The sequence below is a fragment of the Mixophyes fleayi genome, chromosome 4 (assembly GCF_038048845.1).
Source record: "Mixophyes fleayi isolate aMixFle1 chromosome 4, aMixFle1.hap1, whole genome shotgun sequence".
Classification (NCBI taxonomy): domain Eukaryota; kingdom Metazoa; phylum Chordata; class Amphibia; order Anura; family Limnodynastidae; genus Mixophyes; species Mixophyes fleayi.
Window position 1 is genome coordinate 228,751,908 of NC_134405.1, and position 27,101 is coordinate 228,779,008.

Genomic DNA, 27,101 nt, shown 5'->3' on the forward strand with positions numbered 1-27,101 from the left:
TTACCACTGGCTTGTGGTCGGTAAGGGGTGTGGAGTCTGCTACCGATTCCCATGAGTTTACACATATTTTGGAAGATATCACCAGTAAAGTGGGTACCCCTATCACTTTCAATGATTCTAGGGATACCGAACCTACATACAAAGTCTTGTACAATTTTCTTTGCAGTGAACACAGCAGTATTAGTGGCTGCCGGATATGCTTCTACCCAACCGGAAAACACATCAATACAAACTAACACATACTTTAGATTCCTGCACGGTGGTAATTGGATATAGTCAATTTGTATTACCTGAAAAGGTCCGTCTGTAGAAGGGATGTGGGATGGCTCAGTTGGAATAGTTTTCCCGACATTTTTCCTCAAGCAAGTAAGACATGACATTGCCTTCTTACCAGCCTGAGAGGAAAATCCGGGAGCACACCAGTATGCTCTCACCAGTTTGCACATACCTTCTTTACCCAGGTGAGTCAGGCCGTGTGCTGCTTCAGCCAGGCTTGGATAGTACATTCGGGGAGCAACAGGCTTACCTTGTCCATCCCTCCAGAGTCCTGAGGACTCTTGACCACATCCCTTCGCTTTTCCTGCAGGGAACACAAATCTTGCATTTCAATTAATTTCTGCATGTCTAATGTCTGAAAAACCATCATAGTCTCAGTCGATACAGTCATAGGTTGCCCTGCTGCCCATTTAGCAGCTTCGTCTGCCCTGTTGTTGCCCATTGACACTGGGTCTTCTTCAAAGGTATGGGCTTTGCACTTTATGACGGCTACTGTTCTGGGTAACTGTATCGCTGTCAGAAGTCCTTTTATGTGTTGTGAGTGTGCCACTGGCGTACCTGCTGCTGTCGTAAAGTTTCTAAGACGCCAAAGGGCCCCAAAATCGTGTACTACCCCGAAGGCGTACCTAGAGTCAGTATATATATTGGCTGATTTACCCTCTGCCAATTCACACGCTCTCCTTAGTGCTACTAGTTCCGCCACCTGAGCATGTGAGGTGGGCCAAGGGGTTCATCTTCTACCACATCCTGATCGTCTACAACAGCGTAACCAGTACATAGCTCTCCCGTCTCTGTCTGTCTATGACAACTTCCATCTGTATAAAAAGTAAAATCTACATTTTCTAAGGGGGTGTCACGTATGTCGGGACTTGCAGTAAAGGTCTGATTCAGGTGTTCCATACAGTCATGTGTGTCAGTATTCTTGCCTAACTCATCATCAGCCAGGGTCTCCTCACCTCCCACCCTTTGTGTCTCTAGAGACACATATGGAAGGTATGTAGTTGGATTTAAGGTGCTACGTCGTTTGATGGTGATGTTTGAGGGTGCCATCAGGGCTAGTTCCCACTTTGTGAATCTAACTGAAGAAACATGTCTGGTTTGGGCTGAATTTAACAGAGCTGATACAGCATGGGGTGTATAGACAGTTGAATTATGTCCTAATACTACGTCCTCGCTCTTTCTTACCAGAAGAGCAGTTGCTGCTACACTTCTGAGACATGTTGGGAGTGATCTTGCCACATTGTCCAATTGTGCACTGTAGTATGCTACCGGTCTGCTAGCGTCACCATGTTTCTGTGTGAGGACACCTGCTGCACAACCATCAGCTTCTGTACAGTATAGCTCAAAAAGCTTTTCATAATCAGGTATTCCCAATGCAGGTGCTCTAGTCAGACTATCTTTAAGATTAAAGAACGCTTGCTCTGACTCCTCTGTGTGTACGACACGTTCTGGTTTTGACGAAGAGACTAGCTCCTGCAATGGTAATGCCAGAATAGAAAAACCTGGGATCCAGGATCTACAGTATCCACACATCCCCAGGAAAGTACAAATCTGCTTCTGGCTCTGCGGCAGAGTCATGTGTTGTATGGCCTCAATCCTGTCGGTTGTCAGGTGTCTTAGCCCCTTAGTGAGGCAGTGTCCTAAGTATTTGACCTTAGTCTGACATGGCTGTAATTTATCCTTTGCCACCTTGTGCCCTGTTTGTGAAAGATGAAGCAACAACAATTTAGTATCATGTAAACATGACATAAAAGAATCAGAGCACAGCAACAAATCGTCCACATATTGAATTAGAACAGACCCATTGTGGGGTTGAAAGGATTGCAAACAGTCATGTAAGGCTTGGGAGAAAATACTGGGGCTGTCAATGAACCCCTGGGGTAGTCTGGTCCATGTTTATTGCACTCCCCGGTAGGAGAATGCAAAAAGGTATTGGCAGTCAGGGTGAAGAGGGACTGAGAAGAAAGCAGAACATAGATCAATGACAGTAAAGTGACTAGCAGACAGTGGAATCTGCATGAGGATGACAGCTGGATTCGGCACTACGGGGAATTGGCTCTTAACAACTTTGACTAATCTATAGCCCCTCCCCCCACTCTTCTTCACAGGAAAAATGGGACTATTTGCTGTACTGGCTGTACAAATTAAAATCCCTTGTTGTAACAGCCTCTCAATAACAGGATATACCCCTAGTTCCACCTCCGGTTTTAATGGATACTGTGGGATTTTTGGAGCTATTCTACCACTTTTTAGATTGACCATGACAAGGGCTACGTTTGCCATCAGTCCAGTGTCCTGTCCATCTCTGGTCCATAGTGAACCTGGTATTTCCAGCAACATCCCCTTTACTTGAGATGGACTTTGTTCTATAACAGGAGAGTGTAACATTAACCTTTGAGGGGTGTCCAATATATCCTGTACCTCATGTGCGACCTTCTCCGGTATATCTAAGAACACACCATCTGAAGTACAGTATATGACACATCCCATTTTACATAACAAGTCTCTTCCCAGCAAGTTAGTAGGAGCCGCCGCAGCCAAGAGAAACGAATGCTTGGTATGCAGGGGCCCGATAGTAACCTCAGCCGGTTTAGTTAGTGGATAATGCAACACTTTTCCCATTACCCCTATGGCTGGAATGGTTTTACTGGTCACCTGTAGATTGAAAGGAGAGGTTATCACAGATCGGGCCGCCCCTGTATCTACAAGAAAAGTTTCTTTCCTACCAGCTATGTCAACTATCATTGTTGGTTCTTCTCTCTGACTCTCAGTTAACCTCACTGGCTGTAGACTACAGGTATGACCTGACCCCTAGCGCTGACTATTGCTTTCCCGCGCAGCATTTGCTGCTGTAATATGCGCGGGTAGATGTGAGTCTTCTAATCCATGTAAATTCCTCCTTGGAGGATATCTACGTGACCCACCCCTCTGTGCATTGAATCTTTCCTTTTTACAATCTCTCATGTAATGTCCTTCCTCATCACAGTTGAAACACCTGATCACTTTAGGTTTCTTGTTATATGGGTTGTATGCTGGTGGTCGTGTATGCATCCCCTCTAGAGCCTGTATACTTACCGTCATTAACCTATCACTTTTCTCTTCCTTTTTTCTAAAAAGGTTTTTGTCATGCTCCACAGCAGACTCCCTAAGAGAATCTACTGTGATCCCTCTCTAATTAAGTAATGTGGTTTGTACTCTTGTCTTTAAATTTTCTCTAAGGCCATCCATTAATACTCCTACAGCTACCTCTCTGTGATGTGGGTCCTCACCTATGTTGGATATCCCAGTAAACTGTGTTATCGCTGCTATAGCTCTAGCAAAGTAATCTGAGGCTGTTTCACTATCCTTTTGTTTTATGGTGAAAATCTTACTCCAATTTACTACTACTGGAAAATAGATGGCTAAATGTTTGACAATTTGTTCTATATTTTCTTGGTTAATCTCATCAGTCAAGGTGTCATCTTCCTCCAACACACAATCTTTAATGAATTTTTGTATGTCAGTATGGGGAGGAAGACACGCCCTCAACACTACACGCCAATCCTTATCGGTTGGTTCGTGTGCATTTCCTAAGTCTTTAACAAATTTCTGACACTTTGCCAACTCTTTTTTGGGATCTGGGAATTCAGTCATAATGGAACGTAATTCTGATCTAGTCCAGGGACAATGCATTGTAACATTTCTTAAAGGAACTACACCATCCTTATCCGGTTTCCCATTGGGAACTGATATTGTGCGGATTGAGTATGCACCCACTGGTTCACTGGTTTCAGAAGTCACTACCGGATCTGTTGTTTCAAGATTTAGAACGCTATCACTCCTAGTGATCACACTACTCTCACCTATCTCAGCCATTGCTCCTTTCCCATACTTACGCTGAACCTCTAGCATATTAACAGCATGAGCAATGGCCGAAATCACAGTGGGTTCATCTTCATCTTCTGATACACTTGTTTTAAACTGGCTTAAAACAGGATACAACTTAGCAATTTTCCTTTTTTCAGTTTTAATAACGGCTGTACTTATCGCTCCCGCTACGTTCGCCACGCTTCTCAACGGCTACTTCCGCCGTGCGCGTGCTTTTCGCCACGCCTACTTCCACTGTGCATTCACTGCTCTGCCACGTGTTACCTTCCATTTTCCACAATTTTAAACAATCATTATTTCTATTTCTCTTTTTCATTGAGTTAATCAACCATACTTTATCTTTTACAGTATTTAGTACCTCTGCATTAAAACTCCCTATTGTTGGGAAAGGCCTATCACAATCTTTGGTCATCTTGACCCATGTGTTGCAATACGCAGTTGCGTATGCACCATATTTCTTACACATGAGAAATCTCGCTGAACCAATAGGCCCTTCCTTAGGCAGTACACTGGCCATCTCTAGCGTATGCTTTGCACCCATTTTGAACAATACCAATCTACACGGAACACAGACACACCGCAATGCTCTGTTCCTTCTGGCCAACAATACTCTTTTCTGTGGAACACAGACACACCGCAATGCTCTGTTCTTTCCACCCAACAATTTCAACCCTGTTGCTACAATTACCGCTAGAGATCTCTAATGCCCGGTGAACGTATTTCCACTAGCCGCGTCCACTCGCTTTTTCTCGCACCCGGCGAGGACCCCTAATACAGAACTATCACTGTGGGCCCCAAGGGCTATCAGCTCCTCGATACCCTGGCTCACCACAAAATCTGCTGAGTTTATTATAGCTGGGAGCACAAGTTGATAAAATCAACCTGCCTTTCCAGTATAATTCCTCCTAGCTGCTTCACCAATTCGCACTGATGGTTATCGTGCGGTTAGATCGCACAGCCTACCAATACTTATTATTAGCAAACCTTGCGATCTTTTGGTAGCACTTTTGCGAAAACCACGTTTTCGCATTCGGTATACCTGCCCTGTATACCGTCCTACAGTTGGGCAATCCGCCTCGTCAGACAGCAACTGAGCACAATGAATAGTAAAACAGTGTATCTACGTTACAAAATCACACACTATACACCTTTTCTGCATAGAAAATCAAAAGTTCCCAACAATAGTAATAATGTCTCAGAGGCTTTCACAAGTAATTATACTATGCATGTATAACAACTATCAAAACGATTGTTTAACCACGTGGCAAATCTACCGGAAGTTCGCGTACGCACAGCAGGAAATACACATACGCTAAGCAATGCAATACAGTTAAAACGCACAATGACAGTAAAAAATAAACAGTTTTCTCTTTTGTCCCTAGGTTCTAGTTTGCGTGCCCTAGACAATGCAAAACGGACATTCGGTTTCACAACACAGAGTAAAATTCAGGTTTTGAACACCATGCGTTCTTACCCGTATATGACGCGTCTCCACCCTTTGTTGCGGAACCGAAATCCGTTGGTCTTGCGTATCATCGGCAACGAAACCTCCAAAGCTCACGAGCCCCCAAATTGTTAAGTGCGTATTGTCGCTAACCAATAACGATTGTCGAACCTCGATTTGTGTTTCCAACGCTCAAAGATTTTTTCGCAAAAAGTAGTATAATGTGTTCAAGCGAAGTGATAATAAATACAGCCGTTACTTATCGCAGGCGCTCTGGATCCAGTGTGCAGTCATTCAATCCTGAAGTCTGGGGACAAGATGTCTGCACACTAGATGAGAAGCTGCTGCTTATATGCACACAGAAATACATTAATACAATGGAGATGGTATAGCTTGCTTCTATTAGTCCAGGTTTCAGGAAGGTCCAAGGAGTTGTCATCATTGGCTAGTTCATACTAAAGAATCCAAAGGAGGGGGTCATCTCTCCAGGGGTATGCTCTGCTCTTCCCGCCAAGATTCCTTAGTCTTAAATAGTTCATAATTCCCTATCATTCATAACTTGTGTATGCACTCTGCGATTCCTTCACAGAGTGAACCAAACAGTAGCAAATGTTAAGAGGTTTATTATGATACCACATATGATATGATTCTTTCAACCTGTTCCATATATTTCACTAATGTGCATATAACTTATAATATATAACATAAATACTACTATATTTCGACATAAATGACTATGTGTTGCAACTACCATTAATGTGTACTACTTTACAAGTATGCGTGTTTGTGCGAATGTATGGTAAAAGACCAAATACTGTTGCTGCCACGTGTAATAGCTGCGTACGCCCTTCCACGCCGTAGCGTACTGTACGCATCTTTTCAGACAAAGACAACCAAGTTTGCTCGACTTTAATTGAAATGACTTTATCCAATTTGCTGACTTCGACAGTGATCACTTTGTAAACACAGGTGAGCCACTGCCTATCCTCAGGAAAGAAGTGTGTTGTTCAAGCAATGAACAGATCTCAGCAGCAGGTTTAAATAAGGTGTTCCAAACAACTATTGGCTGCACAGTTCATGTGATCACAGCTGCTGAGTCTGGTTGGTCTGGAATGATCACCTGGCTGCATCCAAGATGGCCACACTCATGCAGCAGAACAAACAGTATGTGTTTGTTTACAAACGGAGATGTGATAGACAGGAATGCTGCAGGCGACCAGGAGGGACCCGGGTAGCCGTGATATGACAGCGGCGGATGTGGTAAGTACGGCTAAGACACCGATGTGTGACATGTAAGAGGAATGGACATGTTTTTTCTTACATGCTCACAATAAGCTTCCTGTGTCACATTGTCCATTGTCTTTCCCATTACATCCATCCACCCAATATAAGGAGAACAAATCACTAACTTGTTGGATTTTCCAAATAAAGTAATTGTATAAGTTACAACATTAGACTGAAATGTGCACAATTCTGCACCCTGCTATTTCAATGAAGTGTGACATTTTTTTAAAATAAGAAATAAAACTTTTTGCCTGTTTTGGTATATCTTGTTACTACCTCCATTGTATGAAGACTTTAGTTTACTATGGAGATTACTTTGCAGTGTATGTACATGCTTAGATTGCTCATACATTGCTAGCCATATTCACCTGCATGCTTATTGCTTAGACATCTATAGAAAAATCACTGGAATTCATCCACAGATGTTCAAATCTGTCACAATGCTGTTATTTAATACTAGTTTTTAGTCTATTGCATTTGGCGCATTGCTCTCCTTCAGCTTGTGTGAGTTTATTAAATTTAGTTATTTGGACTTGTGACTGTAACAGTCGGTTGCATCATACATTACATAACTTTTAATAGTGGCTGCACAATTAGATATCCGGTCATTTTGTGAGTGTTAATAAATGCCAAATGCCACCACCGTGGGCTAATTATCTTCTTAACCGATGAACTAGCAATTCAAACAGGTGCAAGGCAAAACAAAGTACTTCCATCAATACAATACAATGAAACAGTGCAAGCAGTGGTATCTCTAATGAGGCAAATTTAGGCAGCAAATTATAATTGTTGTTGCATGATTAATGTGACCGATAACAGCTAAAACGTATCCCGCAGGGGGCAAAAACTGAGATGAGCATAGCATTAATTATTATTGCTAAAATGTAATTGTAGCATATAAATCAACACAATTAATGTGTGCTTCAAGACTAAGGGCTAGATTTACTAAGCTGCGGGTTTGAAAAAGTAGGGATGTTGCCTATAGCAACCAATAAAATTCTAGCTGTCATTTTGTAGAATGTACTAAATAAATGAAAGCTAGAATCTGATTGGTTGCTATAGGCAACATCCCCACTTTTTCAAACCCGCAGCTTAGTAAATCTAGCCCTAAGTGTAACTCAGAGTTGCAGAATTGTTTTTTGCTGCATGTGGCTACAGAAAGAGGATTCAAACATGCTATTTTTAAAAATAATCAGATAAAAATGAGGAAGACGGTACATATTTTTGATCAGATGTGCTTTTTTTCCCCTGTCTGCACACATGCCATATTAATCTATGGGGTTATGCCTTTTAGTGATACATGAGTGTGTGGGTAGATGATTCTACAGTAGTTAGTGTGTTAATAGATGTATTATCTAGTTTTGCAGTATGTGAAGGGGATCCAATGTCAGGTGAGTCATCTACTGTTAGGGATATACAGATTCTAAGGTCTACTGGAATACTATCTCAATTCAGCTGCTGGGAATTAGAGAGTTTAACTGTTTTAGCTGTAGCAATTTCATTGGTGAGCTATCTCGGATGGCTGCAACTGCCACCACAACTTCCTCTCCAGCAGTGAGCATGATAGCAAACAAATATACCAGACACACAGCTATTTTGAGGTGTCGGATAACAACAAGTGTGCCCAAGTAGCACAAAAATATTTTCCAAAACTAGAACAGAAAAGAGGTTTGGTTAATGTAAATGGTGATGGACAATCATGGTTGTCAGGTGCTGACTGTCTTAAGTTCTCTAAAATGACTAATTCATATTTCATGTTTCCGTCTTTCAACGTCTCCCCATATTTCAATTGTACCACACCACCTGTTGGTGCACAAAAATGCCTCTGGCTTGTGTATCATTTGTTTTCTATACCTGCTAGATTGTTAGCTCATCTGGGGAGGGACATTTTTATGTTCTATTTTATGTCATTGTACGGCATTTGTGTTTATTATCATCCTCTCAATGTATAGCTCTGCTTAATATCTGAGCACGTTATAAATAATGGATGATAATAATAATAATAATAAAAATAAAAAGGCACACATAAGCTAATTTTGTTATAGGAGCTATTATCTCATGTTCTACAGGCACTAATCTAATGTCATAGAAGCAGATCACAAGTGATTTCTCATGTGTTATAAGTAAAGCCCAAAATATCCGATTGAGATAGAGGGTATATTTTGCTTATGTTGTAATATGATATTTCGGTTGAAAATGATAAAAAAAAATCTTTATGCCAAAATGTATAAACAAACATGCTTATAAAACAGAAGGTAGCAAAGCATACTGTTTTATTTTGTTATCCCGAGTGTTCTAAACAAAGATGGTTTTTCACTTTGTTCATATAGTAATAACCACAGAAGTAAAAGTTGTGCATTATATCACTGTCAATGTGTTGTATTTATATTGTATATGTTCTCTTTTAGTCTGATAAAAGCAGGCAAGATTTATGTGAAAAACTATGTGAAAACGTCCCATCGGTAAGTGTGGACCCTTGTAGTTTACACTTAACCCAAAATACAAGATGAAATATAAAAGAGATACTAATGTTCATACATATGTATATAAAGCATAAATATAAGGTAAAATTTCACAAGTTGTGTAAGGGAATGGTAATATTTACAAACATATTGAGAATGTTATTAGTAGCTCTTTTATTTAAGTGAACTTGTATTTTAGGTTTAGTGACTCTTTAAAGTAGAAAAATAATATGATATTTTATTATTATTATTTATTAATTTATAAGGCACCACAGATTCTGTAGCGCAGGATACAGAAGCAAGTAAAAAATAGATGAGGTGCGGCTAAGACTCTTCAATGGCTCCAACAAGGACACTATGAAAAAGGGGATAAAGCTGATACATTGCTCACTCGTAGGCTTCAAAACAAACAGACCTGTAATCGCATAATATCCATTAAGGATCAAGCACAGCAATCATCATAGGACCCACAATCTATAGCTGATAGATTCAGTGCCTACTACACTTTGCTATATAATATCCCCCTGACAACAGACTCCCCAGATATCCTTCATACCCAGATACGAGACTTTCTTCAGACTTGCCCCCTCCCCCGCCTTACTGCAGCAGAGCTCTCAATTCTAAACGCCGACATCACGATAAAAGAGATCAAAACGACCATTAAGACCCTAAGAAACTCAGCAGCTCCAGGCCCAGATGGCCTTACGGCAATCTATTATAAAAAATTTGCCTCTGACCTGGCACCCATGCTTCTCTCGCTTTTTGAAACAATTTTGAATGGTGGGTACTTTGAAAGGCACACCACCAGAGCAGGCGTTATTGTTATAGCCAAAAAGGGACGCGACCCTAGTCGCTGTGAAAGTTATCAACCAATTTCACTTTAAAATGTGGACCTAAAGCTATTTGCCAAACTACTGGCAAACAGACTAGCCAGAGTAATTCTCTCCCTGGTCCACCCAGACCAGGTAGGTTTTATCCCTAGTCGACAAGGAGCCGACAATACTAGACGGGCTATTGATCTGATTGAAATAGCAAATAGGGCCCGGGTCCCTGCTCTGGTGGTGTCTCTTGATGCAGAAAAGGCATTCATTAGGGTCTCATGGCCCTTCATGAGAGCCACCCTGGGCGCAATGGGGTTCAAGGGCCGTTTCCTATGCGGATTAGCATCCCTCAGCTACGGTTATAGCCAATGGTGCTGCGTCATCTCCGTTTCACATTACAAATGGTACACGACAGGGCTGCCCACTCTCCCCCTTATTGTTCGCTCTCACGATGGAACCTTTTGCGTCGCGTATACGCAGGAACCCGACAATTTCTGGAATTCAAATGGGGACAACTGATTATAAGATATCTATGTACTCAGATGATATTCTTCTTACAGTTACCAATCCCCTCGCCTCTATTCCATGTCTTCAAAAAGAACTCGACGAGTATGGCGCAGTATCTAACTTCAAGATCAACATGGACAAATTGGAAATTCTCCCTCTTAATCTACCTCCCCACCTATTAGATACCCTGAAGAGCCAAACAAATTTCCGATGGCAACGAGATAAACTTAAATACTTGGAAATTTACTTAACGACCCATTATAATCAGATATATGCAGCTAACTTCCCCAGGCTTTTAAACTCACTCAAACATGATCTTGTAAAATGGGATAAACTATATATCTCTTGGCTCGGCCTCATGGCGGCGGTAAAAATGAACCTCTTGCCACAAATTCTTTATTTGTTTCAAACCCTACCTGTTCGAGTACCCTCTCTTGCGCTACAGACCCTCCAGAAGCAAATTACTACATTTGTTTGGGCAGGCAAGCGACCCCGAGTAAGGGCCTGCACGCTCTTCCGACGTCAGAAGGAGGGGTGGGCCTCCCAAACATCTCCAAATACTATAATGCTGCACACTTGACCCAGCTAGTTTTATTTCACTCTCCATCTTCCACAAGGCTCTGGGTAGACATTGAGGCTACCTTTTTGCAATTACTCTCGCCCTATACATTACTTTGGATTTCAATCAAACATAGACCGCCACTCCCGCTAATCTTATTCACCACTCGTTTCTCCCTCCAGATGTGGGACTACAGTACTCGCACGTTTCAGCTAATAAAAAATTCAGAAGCTATGTTTCCACTGTGGAACAATCCAGCTTTTCCACCAGGACAACAACACTCCTCTTTTCACCACTGGTCCTGACGAGGTCTGAGATTCATTACTGACATAGCGCCCATGCTGATATTCCACGAATTTGCTGACTTACGACGACGATATGGCATTCCCCATGACCGTTTCTATCAATACCTTCAGTTGAGACACTTATATCAATCGATCCCAACGCTTAAGCTTATATTCCAACTTACACCTTTAGAAACTTTTTGCAGACGTAAATCCCTTCCTACTGGTTTAATCTTTACTTTTTACAGCATCATGGTGGCATTTTGTCAACCTGCCAAAGATCGCTATGAGCTGAAGTGGGAAGAAGACCTTGGCGTTGAATTGGAAATAGAGGAATGGGCTAAGATCAGGTCACGAGTCGCTAAGAGCTCTATCTGTGTCCGTACCAAAGAGAACTCGTATAAGCTCTTATATAGATGGTATTTAGTCCCAACCCGCTTGAAAGCCATATATCCTGACTCCTCTAGTCAATGCTGGAGACTGTGGACAGGACGGCTCATTCCAACATATTTGGTGGTCCTGTCCGAGACTTGTGGAATTCTGGCGGAAAATTCACAATTTAATTGATAGTCACCTCAGTAAAACTCCCCCCCTGCCCCTCATACTCACTACTACATAGGCCTATACCGGACGTTAACAAATATACAATGGCGCTTATAGGCCATATACTCAATGCAGCTAAATGCGCAATAGCAGCAAATTGGAGGCGCCCAGAATCCCCGTCGCTGCCTGAAATTATCAACAGAATTTTGCAGACCTATAGCTGTGAACACATTACAAGCATTCTCAATGACCGTCCCAATAAATTTCATGCGATTTGGGATCCTTGGCTCACCTCCTATGGTGCAGAACAGTCAAGGCCTGATTAGAATGGAGACTAATGTACATAGCGTCAGAAGACGTTCAATATATGGTATGTGCCTGTAATACATTTAGATGCCAGGTCAGGTGCCCCTTCTCCTTCCCCCTCTCACCATACTAACATTTTTTCCTTTTCTTTCCCTTTTCCTTCCCTCCCCCCTGTCCCCTGTTCTCTCTTTTCTTTCCCTTTCTCGGTTTTTGCTTTTATTGACAAAGTTCACATTGTTTTTCTCATTCGCAATGTGTTTGTTGTTTGATCAATGTAACTTAACCTTTACACTGTTTTGGAAAATTTAAAAATCTTCCTAATAAAATATGTTTAAAAAAAATAAAAAAAAATAGATGAGGTAATACATGTCAGTAGCACAGATGAGTTTGAGTAATACTATGGGGACTCACACACAGAGTAGCAAAAGACGTGCCAAGACGTACAAGGGACAGAAGATAGATGTGGGACAATAGTCAGAGAGGACCCTCCACGCGAGGGCTTATATTTTAAATATGCTGACATTTGCAAATAACTGTATGGATCTTATAAAGAAGACTCTGTTAAGCAAAGTATCCCAGATCAAAAGACCTGAGGTATTTTGCTAAAAAATATTTATCCTTGAAGATTTATTTTTTAACCTAATGGACTTTGTACTAGCTAGCCCTGTAATAGAGTCAGGTCCATAAATATTGGGACATCGACACAATTCTCATATTTTGGGCTCTATACACCACCACAATGGATTTGAAATGAAATAAACAATATGTTCTTTAACTGCAGACTTTCAGCTTTAATTTGAGGGTATTTACATCCAAATCAGGTGAACGGTGTAGGAATTACAACGGTTTCTATATGTGCCTCTCACTTTTTAAGGGACCAAAAGTAATGGGACAATCGACTCTAAAGCTATTTCATGGACATGTGTGGGCTATTCCCTCATTATTTCATCATCATTTAAGCAGGTAAAAGGTCTGGAGTTGATTCTAGGTGTGACATTTGCATTTGGAATCTGTTGCTGTCGACTCTCAATATGAGATCCAAAGAGCTGTCACTATCAGTGAAGCAAGCCATCATTAGGCTGAAAAATCAAAACAAACCCATCAGAGAGATAGCAAAACATTAGGTGTGGCCAAGTCAACTGTTTGGAACATTCTTAAAAAAGAACGCACCGGAGAGCTCAGCAACACCAAAGACCACAGAAAACAACTGTGGTGGATAACAGAAGAATTTTTTCCCTGGTGAAGAAAAACCCCTTCATAACAGTTGGCCAAATCAAGAACACTCTCCAGGAGGTAGGTGTATATATGTCAAAGTCAACAATCAAGAGAAGACTTCACAAGAGTGAATATAGAGGGTTCACCACAAGATGTAAACCATTTGTGAGCCACAAAAAACAGGAAGACCAGATTAGAGTTTGGCAAACAACATCTAAAAAAGCCATTACAGTTCTGGAACAACATCCTATGGATAGATGAGACAAAGATCGACTTGTACCAGAGTGATGGGAAGAGAAGAGTATGGAGAAGGAAAGGAACTGCTCATGATCCAAAACATACCACCTCATCAGTGAAGCATGGTGGTGGTAGTGTCATGGCGTGGGCATGTATGGCTGCCAATGGAACTGGTTCCCTTGTATTGTTGATGTGACTGCTGACAAAAGCAGCAGGATGAATTCTGAAGTGTTTTGGGCAATATTATCTGCTCATATTCAGTCAAATGCTTCAGAACTTATTGGACGGCACTTCACAGTGCAGATGGACAATGACCCGAAGCATACTGCAAAAGCAACCAAAGAGTTTTTTAAGGCTAACAAGTGGAATGTTATGCAATGGCCAAGTCAATCACCTGACCTGAATCCGATTGAGCATGCATTTCACTTGATGAAGACAAAACTGAAGGGAAAATGCCCCAAGAACAAGCAGAAAATGAAGACATTTGCAGTAGATGCCTGGCAGAGCATCACCAGGGATGAAACCCAGCGTCTGGTGATGTCTATGCGTTCCAGACTTCAGGCTGTAACTACCTACAAAGGATTTGCAACAAAGTATTAAAAAGTGAAAGTTGGATGTAGGATTGTTTAGTTTGTCCTATTACTTATGGTCCCTTAAAAAGTAGGAGGCACATATAGAAACCGTTGTAATTCCTACACTGTTCACCTGATATGGATGTAAATTCCCTCAAATTAAAGCTGAAAGTCTGCAGTTAAAGCACATCTTGTCAGTTTCATTTCAAATCCATTGTGGTGGTGTATAGAGCCCAAAATATGAGAATTGTGTAGATGTCCCAATATTTATGGACCTGACTGTATATCTAGTTGTCCTAACTATCTAAAGTTTTAAAGTTGTTCATTCTCCTAGAGGGTGAAGGAAGAAAGTATTTCTAAAACAAACTCTCAACCTTTTGTCAGTAAATGTCTCTACACTTAAGTTAACACCTTGCATTAAGTTGTTTTATTGTTTATTGTATCTAGTAAACTGTAAGACCTTTTCTTCTCCACAGACTGAGTGTAACAGAAAACTAAGTATCTGTACAATAGACATAGCTATACAAGAGCCTAACCGTAATGTGTGACTTTATGTTTTCTTTAAAGCCATTTCAAGCTAGAAAAACAGAAGAAGAGCAGGAAATTGTTACTAGCCTGAATACCATATTTGAGAGCCAAGGGTTTCTGGTCTTATTGATCCACACGTTGGAAAAACAGAGTGATTTCTCAGTCAAGGACAGGTAATACAGGTTTGTTTGTTTCATAAATCGATGTGGAGTATATACATTCAGTAGGGCTCTTGTACTAACATTATATAATAGGTATAAGGTTTTCAACCAATCAAAAACTTTCTTTCATTGTCTACGTTGCACTATACAGGTAACAGCTAATTGATGTATTTCACATTTTGCACCTAAATGCAATGTTATTAAATAAGCCATAGGCCGGGATTGTCGAAATTGATCAAATTGCATGCAGTTTTTTTAAGGCATGTAAAACAGGACAAAATGTGGCTGTTTGATGAAGTTGTTGGTGTTTCCAGTTTGTATGCTTAACAAAACATACAGTAGGATCAGGCTAGGAAAAGGAGCAGCAGCGTTTGTTACAGATGCCCTGCAAGGTTAGAGCATTTGGACAGAGGTTGTCCTTATAATTCAGAGAGTCAATGCCACTCTCATAAATTATTTATATCTATCTCTACCTCTAACGCTCCTGTCTCCACCCTCCTCTGGCTTCTATCAATGATAATATGGAAGTGGTAAGCTGTATAGACATGACCTAAGGTCATGAGGTCACAATCTTGCGTCTTTTGTGAGTTGAAACTGCACAGTAAAACCGGTTGTTTCCTTCTCACGCGGTTTTACTATGTGGTTTGATTTGATATCCAGTGGTTTGATCAAAACTTTTAATAGTTTGGATTTGCCATATCATACAAACCACTGTTTTATACGTACGGTGTTTTCAAACCACATCCTTTGTATGCCAGCTTTAAAAGCACACAATAAGTAGCAGCACAGTAATTCACTGCCCTAATGTTTATATATCTGCTTCATAGCAGGGAGAATCCTAGGACAGTAATCTGCCCGCACTGAATTTGAATGTGCATTATCCAAAAATTACATCCTTGCATGTTGCCTGGTACAGCAGACATGGAGCATTGCGACCCACTCAGTAATGGAGTGAGGCAATAGATGTATTAGGAAGCAGTAAGTACTTGCCTGTCTTCTAAAAGTGTGACAAATAGTAATTATTGTGCACAGCAAAACCATCAGTGTTACACATACATACCTAAACATCATGGGCAATATGTTCCAATGGTAGTGACTGTCACTTAGAGAAAGCTAAAAGCTATGTTGCCGTGAATGACTCACAGGAGCCCAGACTACTGAGGTCAGTAGGAATATGATGAAAACAAATCGTTTTGTTGAAACAGCTTTACCATGTGATTTATCTCATACATAATTCAGCAGAAGAATAATAATGTTAGTTGTTTTTCATTTGTACTATGGAGAAAAGAAGATAGTCTACTCATTTCCAGGATCTGTTCAACGATTCATAATCATATTCATGAATCATATTGTGGATCTAACGTGCTATTATGGTCAAAAATAATATCCTCGTAAGGTTATGATATCTTTGTCAGACCCTCCCTATCTGTGTACCAGCAAAAGTTCTCAAGAACATGCAACAACTCAAAGTTCACCTGGTCTGGGAGAAGGCCCAGAGTTTAGCTGCTGACACTTCATAAGCATCCCAAAGATGGGGGCCTGGGAATCCCTGGTATTTAAAAATATTATCTCGCTACACATATCTCACAATGTGTACTTTGGCACTTCCCTCCCTCAACCAGATTTTGGGTAGATATAGAGGCAATATTCTCCTCCTTCTTTCCTTTTTTTATCCTTACAATTTCCTTTCTATTCCAGAACAATGTACACCATTAAATTTGTAGAACGTGATTATTTCTTTGTCCTACCACTGGGGGACACTGCGTTACCTTGGGTATAATAGGTGGGACTGGAGTTAGGCACTTATAAACTTGTTTGTTCCCCTGACTCCTCCCCACTATGCCCCTCCTCTGTAGCTGACTTCAGTTGTTGTAAGTGCCTTCTAGAGAAAGGTCACTTCTGTATAGGCTCCTGCCTATACTTAGTCTAATTTTAGGTTTCATGTTTTTATTCTATTCCTTTTTGCAGGTGCGGCGTGGGGATCCAGCCTAAGTCCCAGAGTGGGTGAATAGCCTGTCAGGTTTACTTTACCCGGGTCCCAGGGCAGGGTAAGAAGCAGCTTGCCTCTTACCTTCCACCATTGCCGGCAGTCTCCCCCTAGAAATGAGCAGTTGGCCCTCTTATTGTTAGTTTGCCATAAGGGCAGCAGATCTCCGCAGCCACGAAAGTGGCTACAATATATATATATCTTTAGTTTAAACGGCCATCTAGAAAGGCCGGGGCCCTTAATTCTTTGTTGGGCGGGAGTGAAGCTACAATAGCCTCTCCTCCCCCCGCAGACATGGCGGCAAGGTACCCCGTCTCCTTCCCTCTGTGGGCAGCGAGCGGGGGGACAGAGACGCAATTGCGCTTTCGGATAAGGCGATTAGCGCAGTCATGCTCCCCGCAGCCTGGGCACATTGAATTTAGCGGAGGATGCCTTATTAAGCCGACTGACATACTTTGTATGTGCAGTTCGGCGGCACATGGAGACGGCCATCTTGTGGACGGATGGAAGTCTGAACTCCCTCCCCCTTTCAGCTACTGAACACAGACGGCGCCCATGCCTGGAGGCTGTGCCAGACAGAGACATCGGGCTGCACACTGAAACCCCTCTGCCTCTAAAAACTGCCGGTACCCCTGTATTGTTTTTATTTTGTTTACTAAACAAAAGTTAACTTGTTCAGTCTTTTTGGATATAGACTAGGACGGTTTTTCACACTTGGGGCTAGATTTACTAAGCTGCGGGTTTGAAAAAGTGGGGATGTTGCCTATAGCAACCAATCGGATTCTAGCTTTCATTTATTTAGTGCCTTCTACAAAATGACAGCTAGAATCTGATTGGTTGCTATAGGCAACATCCCCACTTTTTCAAACCCGCAGCTTAGTAAATCTAGCCCTTGGTGTCTAATTCCTAGAAACTTCCTGGTATACAGCCTAGAGGAGTTTCTATGCTGCATTGAACATCTAATATATATAAAAGGCTTGTTATTGCAACTTGTGCCTTTAATTTTCACTGTGTCTGCAGCAGAGTTCCTAAGTGTAATAGACATTTTCTGTTATGTCTGTACTAGGATACACAGGTGCCTTATGTACTTCTGGATTATCTTTTGACCAGCCTATCCAGAATGCTCTGTATGCACACGTATGTGTGTTTGTGTTTGTGTATGTATATATATATATATATATATATATATATATATATATATATATATATATATATATATATATATAATGTGTATATATATGTATATATATGTATACATGTGTGTATAGGTGTATGTATCACACAATGTATTTATTTAAAAGGATATATATTTATGCTGTATGCTTTACCGAGGTAAGAATCAGCATTTGCATGTTGCAATGTGTATATAATTAAGGTGCCCAAGACATATCATTCAGATGTATTTGGTCTCGCCTATAATTCCATTGCGTTTTGGCTGGAAAAACTCCCCCAATAGGAGATTTCCGTCTGTACTGACAATATTTATGTAAAAATGACGAGATTCATTTATATTCCTGACCATTGCTTACCATTGTTTTAGGTGTCGGAGTACCTCGTTGGTACACCTGAGTTGCAGTATGTCTGTACAAAATGTATATTTTATATCACCTTTTCTACAGCTTAGCCCGGATGCTCTCTGTGCAGCTTATGAGACTTAGCTTGGCGAACAAGGTGCATCCACTTCGGTGACAGCAGTTCCGCGGATGTCAAGCTGGGCTAAATCTACGGCAGCATCAATGGCCTAGGGTCTACAAACAGGGTGTTCCCATTTCGGTGTCAGCAGTTTTGCAGAAACAGGTCTGGCCTAAATCACTGTCGCCTCCGGTGGTCGAGCTCATTAAGGTGATTTTAAAGTCCGAAATGGTGCGTGAGTATACCCTTTTTCATACTTCTACACATGTTACACTGTGTTGGTTAAGCCCTTACACAGCTTATATCTGTCCGCTAACACAGAAGCGGCATTCCGCTATTCAGGTGAAAAACCATCTGAACAGAGACGCTGTTGTTCACCATCTTCCACAGATGGGCGGGTTTTTATTTCTCACTGTTGTCACAGTCAGAATCAGGATGTAGGTCATTCCTCACCAGAGGATGTCTATTTCGATCTTGGTTTTACTAACAAGCACATTATTCCCTCTGGTTAGACACACGAGGTGGATTATTCCGGCTTAAACTTTACACAGTTTTAGGCAAAACTCCAGTCTTTATTTCATTGCAATCTAAGCCTTAGTGGCACCCTATTGAGAAAATGTTTTTCCTCATATATTTCACTTGGTATCTGCTTTTTGACAAAAACCAGGTAAATGGTAATAGACTGGCCAGATTTTCATCTTTCCTCCCTTTCCTGTCAGAGTGAATACAAGGGAAGTAATCCCGGCTGGTAACAACCCTGTGGTTTTTCAGTTCTCTTATTCTGCTATCCCTAAAATGGGAGCTGATTAAAGAGGTTTTTCCTACACAGAGCAGGAGCTGGTAAAGGGTTTTATCTAGGGGTTCTCTGACAGAAGTAGTTCTCTACCCTTTATTTCCATTAAGGGTTACTGGGGTGGTTTGTATTCACCCAGCAGAGTCATAGCTGGTAGTAATATAGCCATCCAGCTATGATAACACTAGTTTGTCACAGGCTTACAGGACTACGTTCCAATATCGGAACTCTTAATTGGCACTATTACAAACGAGTATTCAAAAGCTTCTGGCGATGGGTGTGCTTTCTTTTATTTTTATGTCAGCGACACCAGGCCATGATGTTTACGTGTTCAATCCGTTCATCCTCTCTGTTGATCTAAGGTCAGGATACCACATTCCGGGTCAGGCCTAGCCTTACAGCGGTATTTTATAGTTTATGTACAGTGGCTGTCAGGTAAACATCCATAGGTCTGGGGGGGCATCCCCCGTAGATGGAAGTTCTTTATTACAACCAACGCTTAGCTTATAGCTAGACGTTTTCTGCCAGAATATTATACTTCCAGCCTCTCAGCAAGCAGCAGGGCTGCATTATTGAGTTCGCAGGTGGTCACTTTAGACCTTCCCAGGTCTTCGCTTATTCTACCACACCAGAAGTGTTGGCTTCTGCCTCATCTTCTAGAATGGAACATTCCGTATCTTCCTACCGAAGAACACGCTCATCTCTCTTCTACACAGTGCCAAAATGTTCCTGGCAGAATTTCCTTTCAGTAACATGAGTTTATGTTTTATAAAATAGGATACCAAGGTTCTAGTGAATCATTGGCTCTCCTCATCGGAACATCTCCCATGCCTCAACAGGGAGATTCTCATCAAGGGAAGCTGTTTTCCTTGTTTTGGACGTGCATCGCATCCCTCTGCCCTGATCAACTGGTTTACTTTTCGGGTGGTGCTTAGCCACACTGATTTGAGTGGGTCAGTTGTCCTACTTGTGCAGGGGGTCAGGAAACCTGTAGAGATTCGGTCTTATAATGCAGGGCTGTTGTATATTTGTAGCACTTCTGGAATACCCATATCCTAATTAAGGATGAGCGGGCTCGGATTCCGCTAATCCGAGCCCACCCGAACAGTGCGGATCCGACGGGATCCGAGCACTGTTCGGGTATTTCCGGCGCCCAAAAAAATGAAACTGAGGCTCTGACGTCCAAGTCTCGCGTCGGATCTCGCGAGACTCGGATTGCATAAATTCCCCGCAAGCGGCCGCCATTTTCATTTGGGCTGTGATCAGGGTAGAGGGAGGTTGTAGGGTAGTGGTACTCCTGCATGATCAGTCCAGTTGTGCTATATGCTTGTGTCCTGTGCTCTGTCCTCCTCAGTCCAGTGGTGCTTTGGCCAGTGTCTGTCCTGCTGAGTCCAGTGGTGCTTTAGTCCTGTGCATTTTTGTGCTAAGTCCATAGTAATTGTCTAATTATTGAAAACTCTAAAAAAAAAAAAAAAAAATTATACAAAAAAAAGGTAAAAAAAAATTATTAAAAAATAGTTTAAAAAGTATAAAAAAATTCTAGAGCAATATATTATTGCAGTCCTGAAATATTAGTACTGCAATACCTACATTCACTGTTTCTGCAGTCCAAAAAATAGGAACTACAATCTATATTACTACGTTCACTGTTTCAGCAGTCCAAAAAATAGGAACTGCAATCTATATTACTATGTTCACTGTTTCAGCAGTCCAAAAAATAGGAACTGCAATCTATTATACATTTACTACGTTCATTCTTTAAGCAGTTCCAGAGAATAGGTACTGCAATCTATATTACATTTAATACGTTCAATTTTTAAGCAGTGCAAGAGAATAGGTACTGCAATCTATATTACATTTACTACGTTCATTCTTTAAGCAGTTCCAGAGAATAGCTACTGCAATCTATATTACATTTACTACGTTCAATTTTTAAGCAGTGCAAGAGAATAGGTACTGCAATCTATATTACATTTACTACGTTCATTCTTTAAGCAGTTCCAGAGAATAGGTACTGCAATCTATATTACATTTACTACGTCCATTCTTTAAGCAGTTCCAGAGAATAGGTACTGCAATCTATATTACATTTACTACGTTCAATTTTTAAGCATTTCCAAAGTGTGTGTGGTTTAGGGGTACACTCATTAGTGCTGCATATAATGGAGTACAAAAATTTTGAGGATAAAGTAGGGAAAGAGCAAGACCTACTTCCTCCTAATGCTGAAGCTGCTGCCACTAGTCATGACATAGATGATGAAATGCCATCAACGTCGTCTGCCAAGGCCGATGCCCAATCTCCTAGTACAGGGCATGTAAAACCAAAAAACCCAAAGTTGACTAAAATTAGCAAAAAAAGAAAATTGAAATCATCTGAGGAGAAACGTAAACTTGTCAATATGCCATTTACGACACGGAGTGGCAAGGAACGGCTTAGGCCTTGGCCCGTGTTCAGGACTAGTGGTTCAGCTTCACCCAAGGATCTAAGCCCTCCTCCTCCCCCCCCTCAAAAAAATTAAAAAGAGTTATGCTGTCAGCAACAACACAGCAAACAACTCTGCCTTCTAAAGAGATGGCATCACAAATCCCCAAGGCGAGTCCAAGGGTGTTGGTGGTTGTGAAGCCTGACCTTCCCATTACTGTATGGGAAGAGGTGGCTCCTTCCACCATTTGCAGCACGCCCTCTGCATATGCTGGAAGGATCACCCACAGTCCAGTTACAGATTTGGCTAATGAAGGTATCAATGTTATACACCGGGAGGAGGATATTGATGTAGCTGGCGCTGAGGAGGAACTTGACGAGGAGGATGCTGATGTGGTTATCTTAAATGAGGCACCAGGGGGGGAAACAGTTGTTGTCCATGGGATGAAAAAGCCCATCGTCATGCCTGGGCAGAAGACCAAAAAATGCACCTCTTCGGTCTGGAGTTATTTCTATCCCAATCCGGACAACAAATGTATGGCCATAGGTACCTTATGTAAAGCTCAAATAAGCAGGGGTAAGGATCTTGGCCACCTAGGGACAACCTCCCTTATACGTCACCTGAAGAACCTTCATAATTCAGTGTTTAGTTCAGGACCTGTGGCTAGGACCGTCAGCAGTCCAGGGACACCTAAATCCCTTGGTCCTGTTGTATCCACACCAGCAACACCCTCCTCGTCAATTTCCTCCACGATCTCGATCAGAGATAGTCCTGCAGTCCAGAAATATTAGTACCAGAGATTAAACTATGTTCACTGTTCCTGCAGTCCAGAAATATTAGTACCAGAGATTAAACTACTTTCACTGTTCCTGCAGTCCAGAAATATTAGTACCAGAGATTAAACTACATTCACTGTTCCTGCAGTCCAGAAATATTAGTACCAGAGATTAAACTACATTCACTGTTCCTGCAGTCCAGAAATATTAGTACCAGAGATTAAACTACATTCACTGTTCCTGCAGTCCAGAAATATTAGTACCAGAGATTAAACTAAATTCACTGTTCCTGCAGTCCATAAATATTAGTACCAGAGATTAAACTACGTTCACTGTTCCTGATTGGTTTGTTAAAGTGCAAATGTCCTATTTCAACAACATCAGGGTGGGTGGGAGGGCCCAAGGACAATTCCATCTTGCACCTCTAGCAAACTCTTGCAAACTGCCATCCTGTCTGCCACTGCAGTGCCACTCCTAGATGGGCCACGTGTTTGTGCCGCCCACTTGTCTCGCTTAGCTTAGACATCCAGCTACCTCGGTGCAACCTTTTGGACTAAAAACAATATTGTGAGGTGTGAGGTGTTCAGAATAGACTGGAAATTAGTGGAAATGAATGTTATTGAGGTTAATAATAGTGTAGGAGTGAAAAAAATAAAAATATGGATTTTAGCACTTTTTATGCTTTTTTAAAAAAAAATCAAAACCCACAACCCAAAATCAGAACCAAAACCTTTCGTGGGGTGTTTTGGCAAAACAAATCAGAACCCAAAACCTCAAGCTAATCAGAACCCAAAACCCCAAAAGTGGCCGGTGCACACCCCTAATCCTAATTGCAGGATAGGGGTCGACCTGTGTATGGTCAAAGGGGTGTGCTTTGTGACATACTATGGGCCAAGTGAGTCCAACGTATTATTATTGAGTGCCGAATGCCTTAGCAATCAGTCATTTACCAGATAAAGTGAGTCACTCCAGGATTAATACCTTTGTGCTTTCCTGGTTAGGTCATAGGGCTCTCCAAGAGGGAGCCCAGGTTCTTTTGACATGTTAACCTGTTTTGTCTGTCGGTTCTCAATCTAATGACCCTCAAGTGGATTTGTCCATAGCCAAGTCTGGTTTCCCTAGAACTTAGGGAGTGTACATGTTATTTACAGGTCCCATTTCCTCGTGGGTGTTCAAGTGTTTCTAGGAGGGGGCGCATCCCAGCTAGTCTGGTGGTCCGCCGTGTGTCTCGCAAAGCAGTGTTCTCCTGGTTTAGGGGACTAGCATTGACGTCCCTCTTTTTTCCGGTCCCAGAGCGGCCTCATTTTGCAGTTCGGCCCTTTTTGATTTCCATCATCTAGTTTGACGCTGTGGCGTCGGACACCCAACATTTATGGCCTGAGAGCCCTTACAGGGAAATGGTTGCTACCTGAAATACAGCCGTAGAGCTTCTTCAGCTGTTTCTTTGGGCTTGAAAATATATTCGGTTGGTGTAAATTGCTTGAGTTTTACACATCCCACTCAGGAATCTTTAAAGGGTTTTCTTTTCTAGCTGGCTCCGATTCAGGTCTCCGCCTTACTCCCTTCAGCGACAGTTTCCGTGGCTCTCCGGTTAGCTCACCGGAAGGTTGCCTAGCTTAAGGGGGGTTTTCTTCAGGCTTAGCCCACCTTTGGTTGGTCGCATATTTCCAGGTAGTCTAATTCTCGTCATCAGGGGGCTTGCTTCGACCTCCGGTGACTCTCTGAATTTTTTAAGCTGTTAACTCATGGTATGAGTGCTCTCTTGTATATATGACAGCCTTACGTTGTCAGTTCTCTATATGAGTGCTTCCTCAGTTATCGCTGAGTTTGTTAAGCCGTTTAGCTCATTGTATGAGTACTCCCTGGTATATCTCTGAATGGTTTAAGCACTGTATCAGTACTTCCTTAGATATCGCTGATTGGCTTAAGCTGTTGAATCGGTGTATATGGTGATCCTTTGGATATCACTGAGTGGATTGAGTTGTTAACTCAATGCAGGCTGCTCCCTTGGCTATCACATCTCGTAGGGGATCCGGGGCGAGAGTGTGTATGGCTCTTCCTCATTTTATTTCCCAAAAAATTAGTGGTGCGTTGTACGAGGCATTATTGGTTCTGACGTTTAGTGCCTGCATACCACTGACACAGGGATTGCGGTATATCATTCTTGTGCCTCTTCTTTGTGTGTAACGTTTCTCCAACAGGAGATAGTTTGTGCTCTTGTTCACACAGTTCCTGTTTAGGAATTTTATGCCCTTTAGCTTCTCTAGCGCTAAAGAACGTAGGGGCGGGGCAGGGTCTAGGTGGTCTCTTTCCATCGCATCACGACCAACATTCTGTTTGTACCCTTCTGCAGGATCCAGTGACTTTTACAATGCACTCTCCAGGAGGGTTGCAGCTTTTTGTACGACACAACAGCGTCATTCAATGGCGCAGTTGTACAGAGTGGCAGAGTCTGTTTCTGCTGCATGTTGTTTTCTTTGTTGCATGCCTTTGCATTCACAAATGCAGGGTTTTGGCCACAAAATATTGCGCACAGCCATTCCAGAGCATTCCCGCCCTTGGACACAGCTTTGGTAGCTCCCCAAGGTAACGCAGTGTCCCCCAGTGGTAGGACAGAGAAAAGAGGATTTTTAGTCACTGTAAAATCAGTTTCTCTTACTACACTGGGGGACACTGCGCGCCCTCCCTTGCTCTGAAAGTAGTGCTATCTTTGGTGTTGCTTTCTAAATTGCTTCTTCTCTCTTCCTGGCTTGGTTATACAAAACTGAAGTCAGCTACGGAGGAGGGGCATAGTGGGGGAGGAGTCAGGGGAACAAACAAGTTTATAAGTGCCTAACTCCAGTCCCACCTACTATACCCCAAGGTAACGCAGTGTCCCCCAGTGTAGTAAGAGAAACTGATTTTACGGTGAGTAAAAATCCTCTTTTTAGTATTTTGCATACTTGCCAACTCTCCCGGATTGTCCGGGAGACTCCCGCGTTTTGCGAGAGTCTCCCGGACGAGTGTGGCAATCTCCCTGATAGGAAGGGGGAAAAATTTAGTTTAAACGCCGCGATTCACCCGGAATCGCGGCGTTTAGCCCCGCCCCCACTGTAAAATGACGCGATTTGCGTCCTTCCGTCACGGGGGCGGGGCCAAAATGACGCGATTTCGCAGCCCCGCCCCCTACACGCCCACGTCCCAGCCGGCATCTCCCGGAAAAAGAAAAAAAATGTTGGCAAGTATGGTATTTTGTTGATGTTTGTTTATTCTGGCTGTCTTCAAATTCAGAAATGTATACCACCTTATACTGGAGATCTTAAATGTATATACTTCATACTTGCCTACTCTCCAGGTATTTCTGGGAGGTTCTCGAATTTTGGAGAGTCCTCCCGGAACAGTTCGCATCCTCTCAGGTGTTGCTGGAGGCAGGGCTTAATGACAAGATTCGCCATGCAATGTCGTGAGCTTCGGTATTTCATAGCAGGGGGTAGGGCTATGGTTACACCCCCTCCTGCACTTGTCACATGACCTCCCTTCTGTGATTTCCCAGAGTGGAAGTTTTAAAAGTATGATATACTTCAGATATGTGTCCCTTACTTCCACTGCACACTATTTTTTATTTCTTTACCCTTTTCCCTTTTCTATTTTATTTGTAAAGAACTTTAATAAAAAAACAGTATTAAAGAAATCTTACAGATAAGATTGTATAAGGTTCCAATAGCAGTCCATGTCAATTGTGGAGCAACCTTTTCAAACAGAAAAATATGTTTAAAAACCACTTGAACGTGATATTAAAAAAAAAAGTACTTCTAGAAAATGTTTCATAATTTTGATTTAGATGTACTGTATATAAAGGATTGTGTTTGTGCTAATATCTTACTTGGAATCACTGTACATGTATGATAATCATTCCATTTTTTTACTAGGTGTATGTTTGCATCCTTCCTGACCATTAACTTTCAGAGTAATCTTCTATACCTCACTGGGCTACTTGAAGTTTTAATTAAAGATCTAATGGAGCAATCAAGCAACAAACATCCAAAGCTAATGCTGAGACGGACAGAAACAGTTGTGGAAAAGTTATTGACCAATTGGATGTCTACTTGCCTGTATGGCTACCTGAGGGTAGGAAACACTCTTTTATTTCATGTATCTGTGTGTCATCGTATTTCTCCATAAGACATGCATGGCCTACAAGGATTTGCTACTCTTTCTCCTTTTTTGATTTCATACAGCAATATTCTTCTTTCTGTTCTTATTGTTTCATTTTTGCCTATATTATAAAACAATGTAATACAAGTAAACTAGATTGCAAAAACACATATATTATTCTTATTATAAGCATTAAGTGAAACGCACAGTATATGAATGTTTATTAGGAGGAAGTTGTAATAGAGCAATGTTCTATGGTGATTGACAATTTTAAATGACCAGCAAACTAT

The 27,101-nt window shown here is 41.7% G+C and overlaps 1 protein-coding gene across 1 annotated transcript in view; it reads left to right on the top strand.

Annotated features, from left to right (window-relative positions):
* The window catches only part of PLXNC1 (plexin C1), a 142,674-nt gene that overhangs the window by 75,500 nt on the left and 40,073 nt on the right, over window positions 1–27,101 (top strand). The window contains exons 18-20 of the mRNA XM_075209404.1: window positions 9,280–9,333; window positions 14,945–15,078; window positions 26,586–26,784. Coding sequence (XP_075065505.1) covers window positions 9,280–9,333; window positions 14,945–15,078; window positions 26,586–26,784 — 387 coding nt within the window. The remainder of the gene's footprint in view (window positions 1–9,279; window positions 9,334–14,944; window positions 15,079–26,585; window positions 26,785–27,101) is intronic.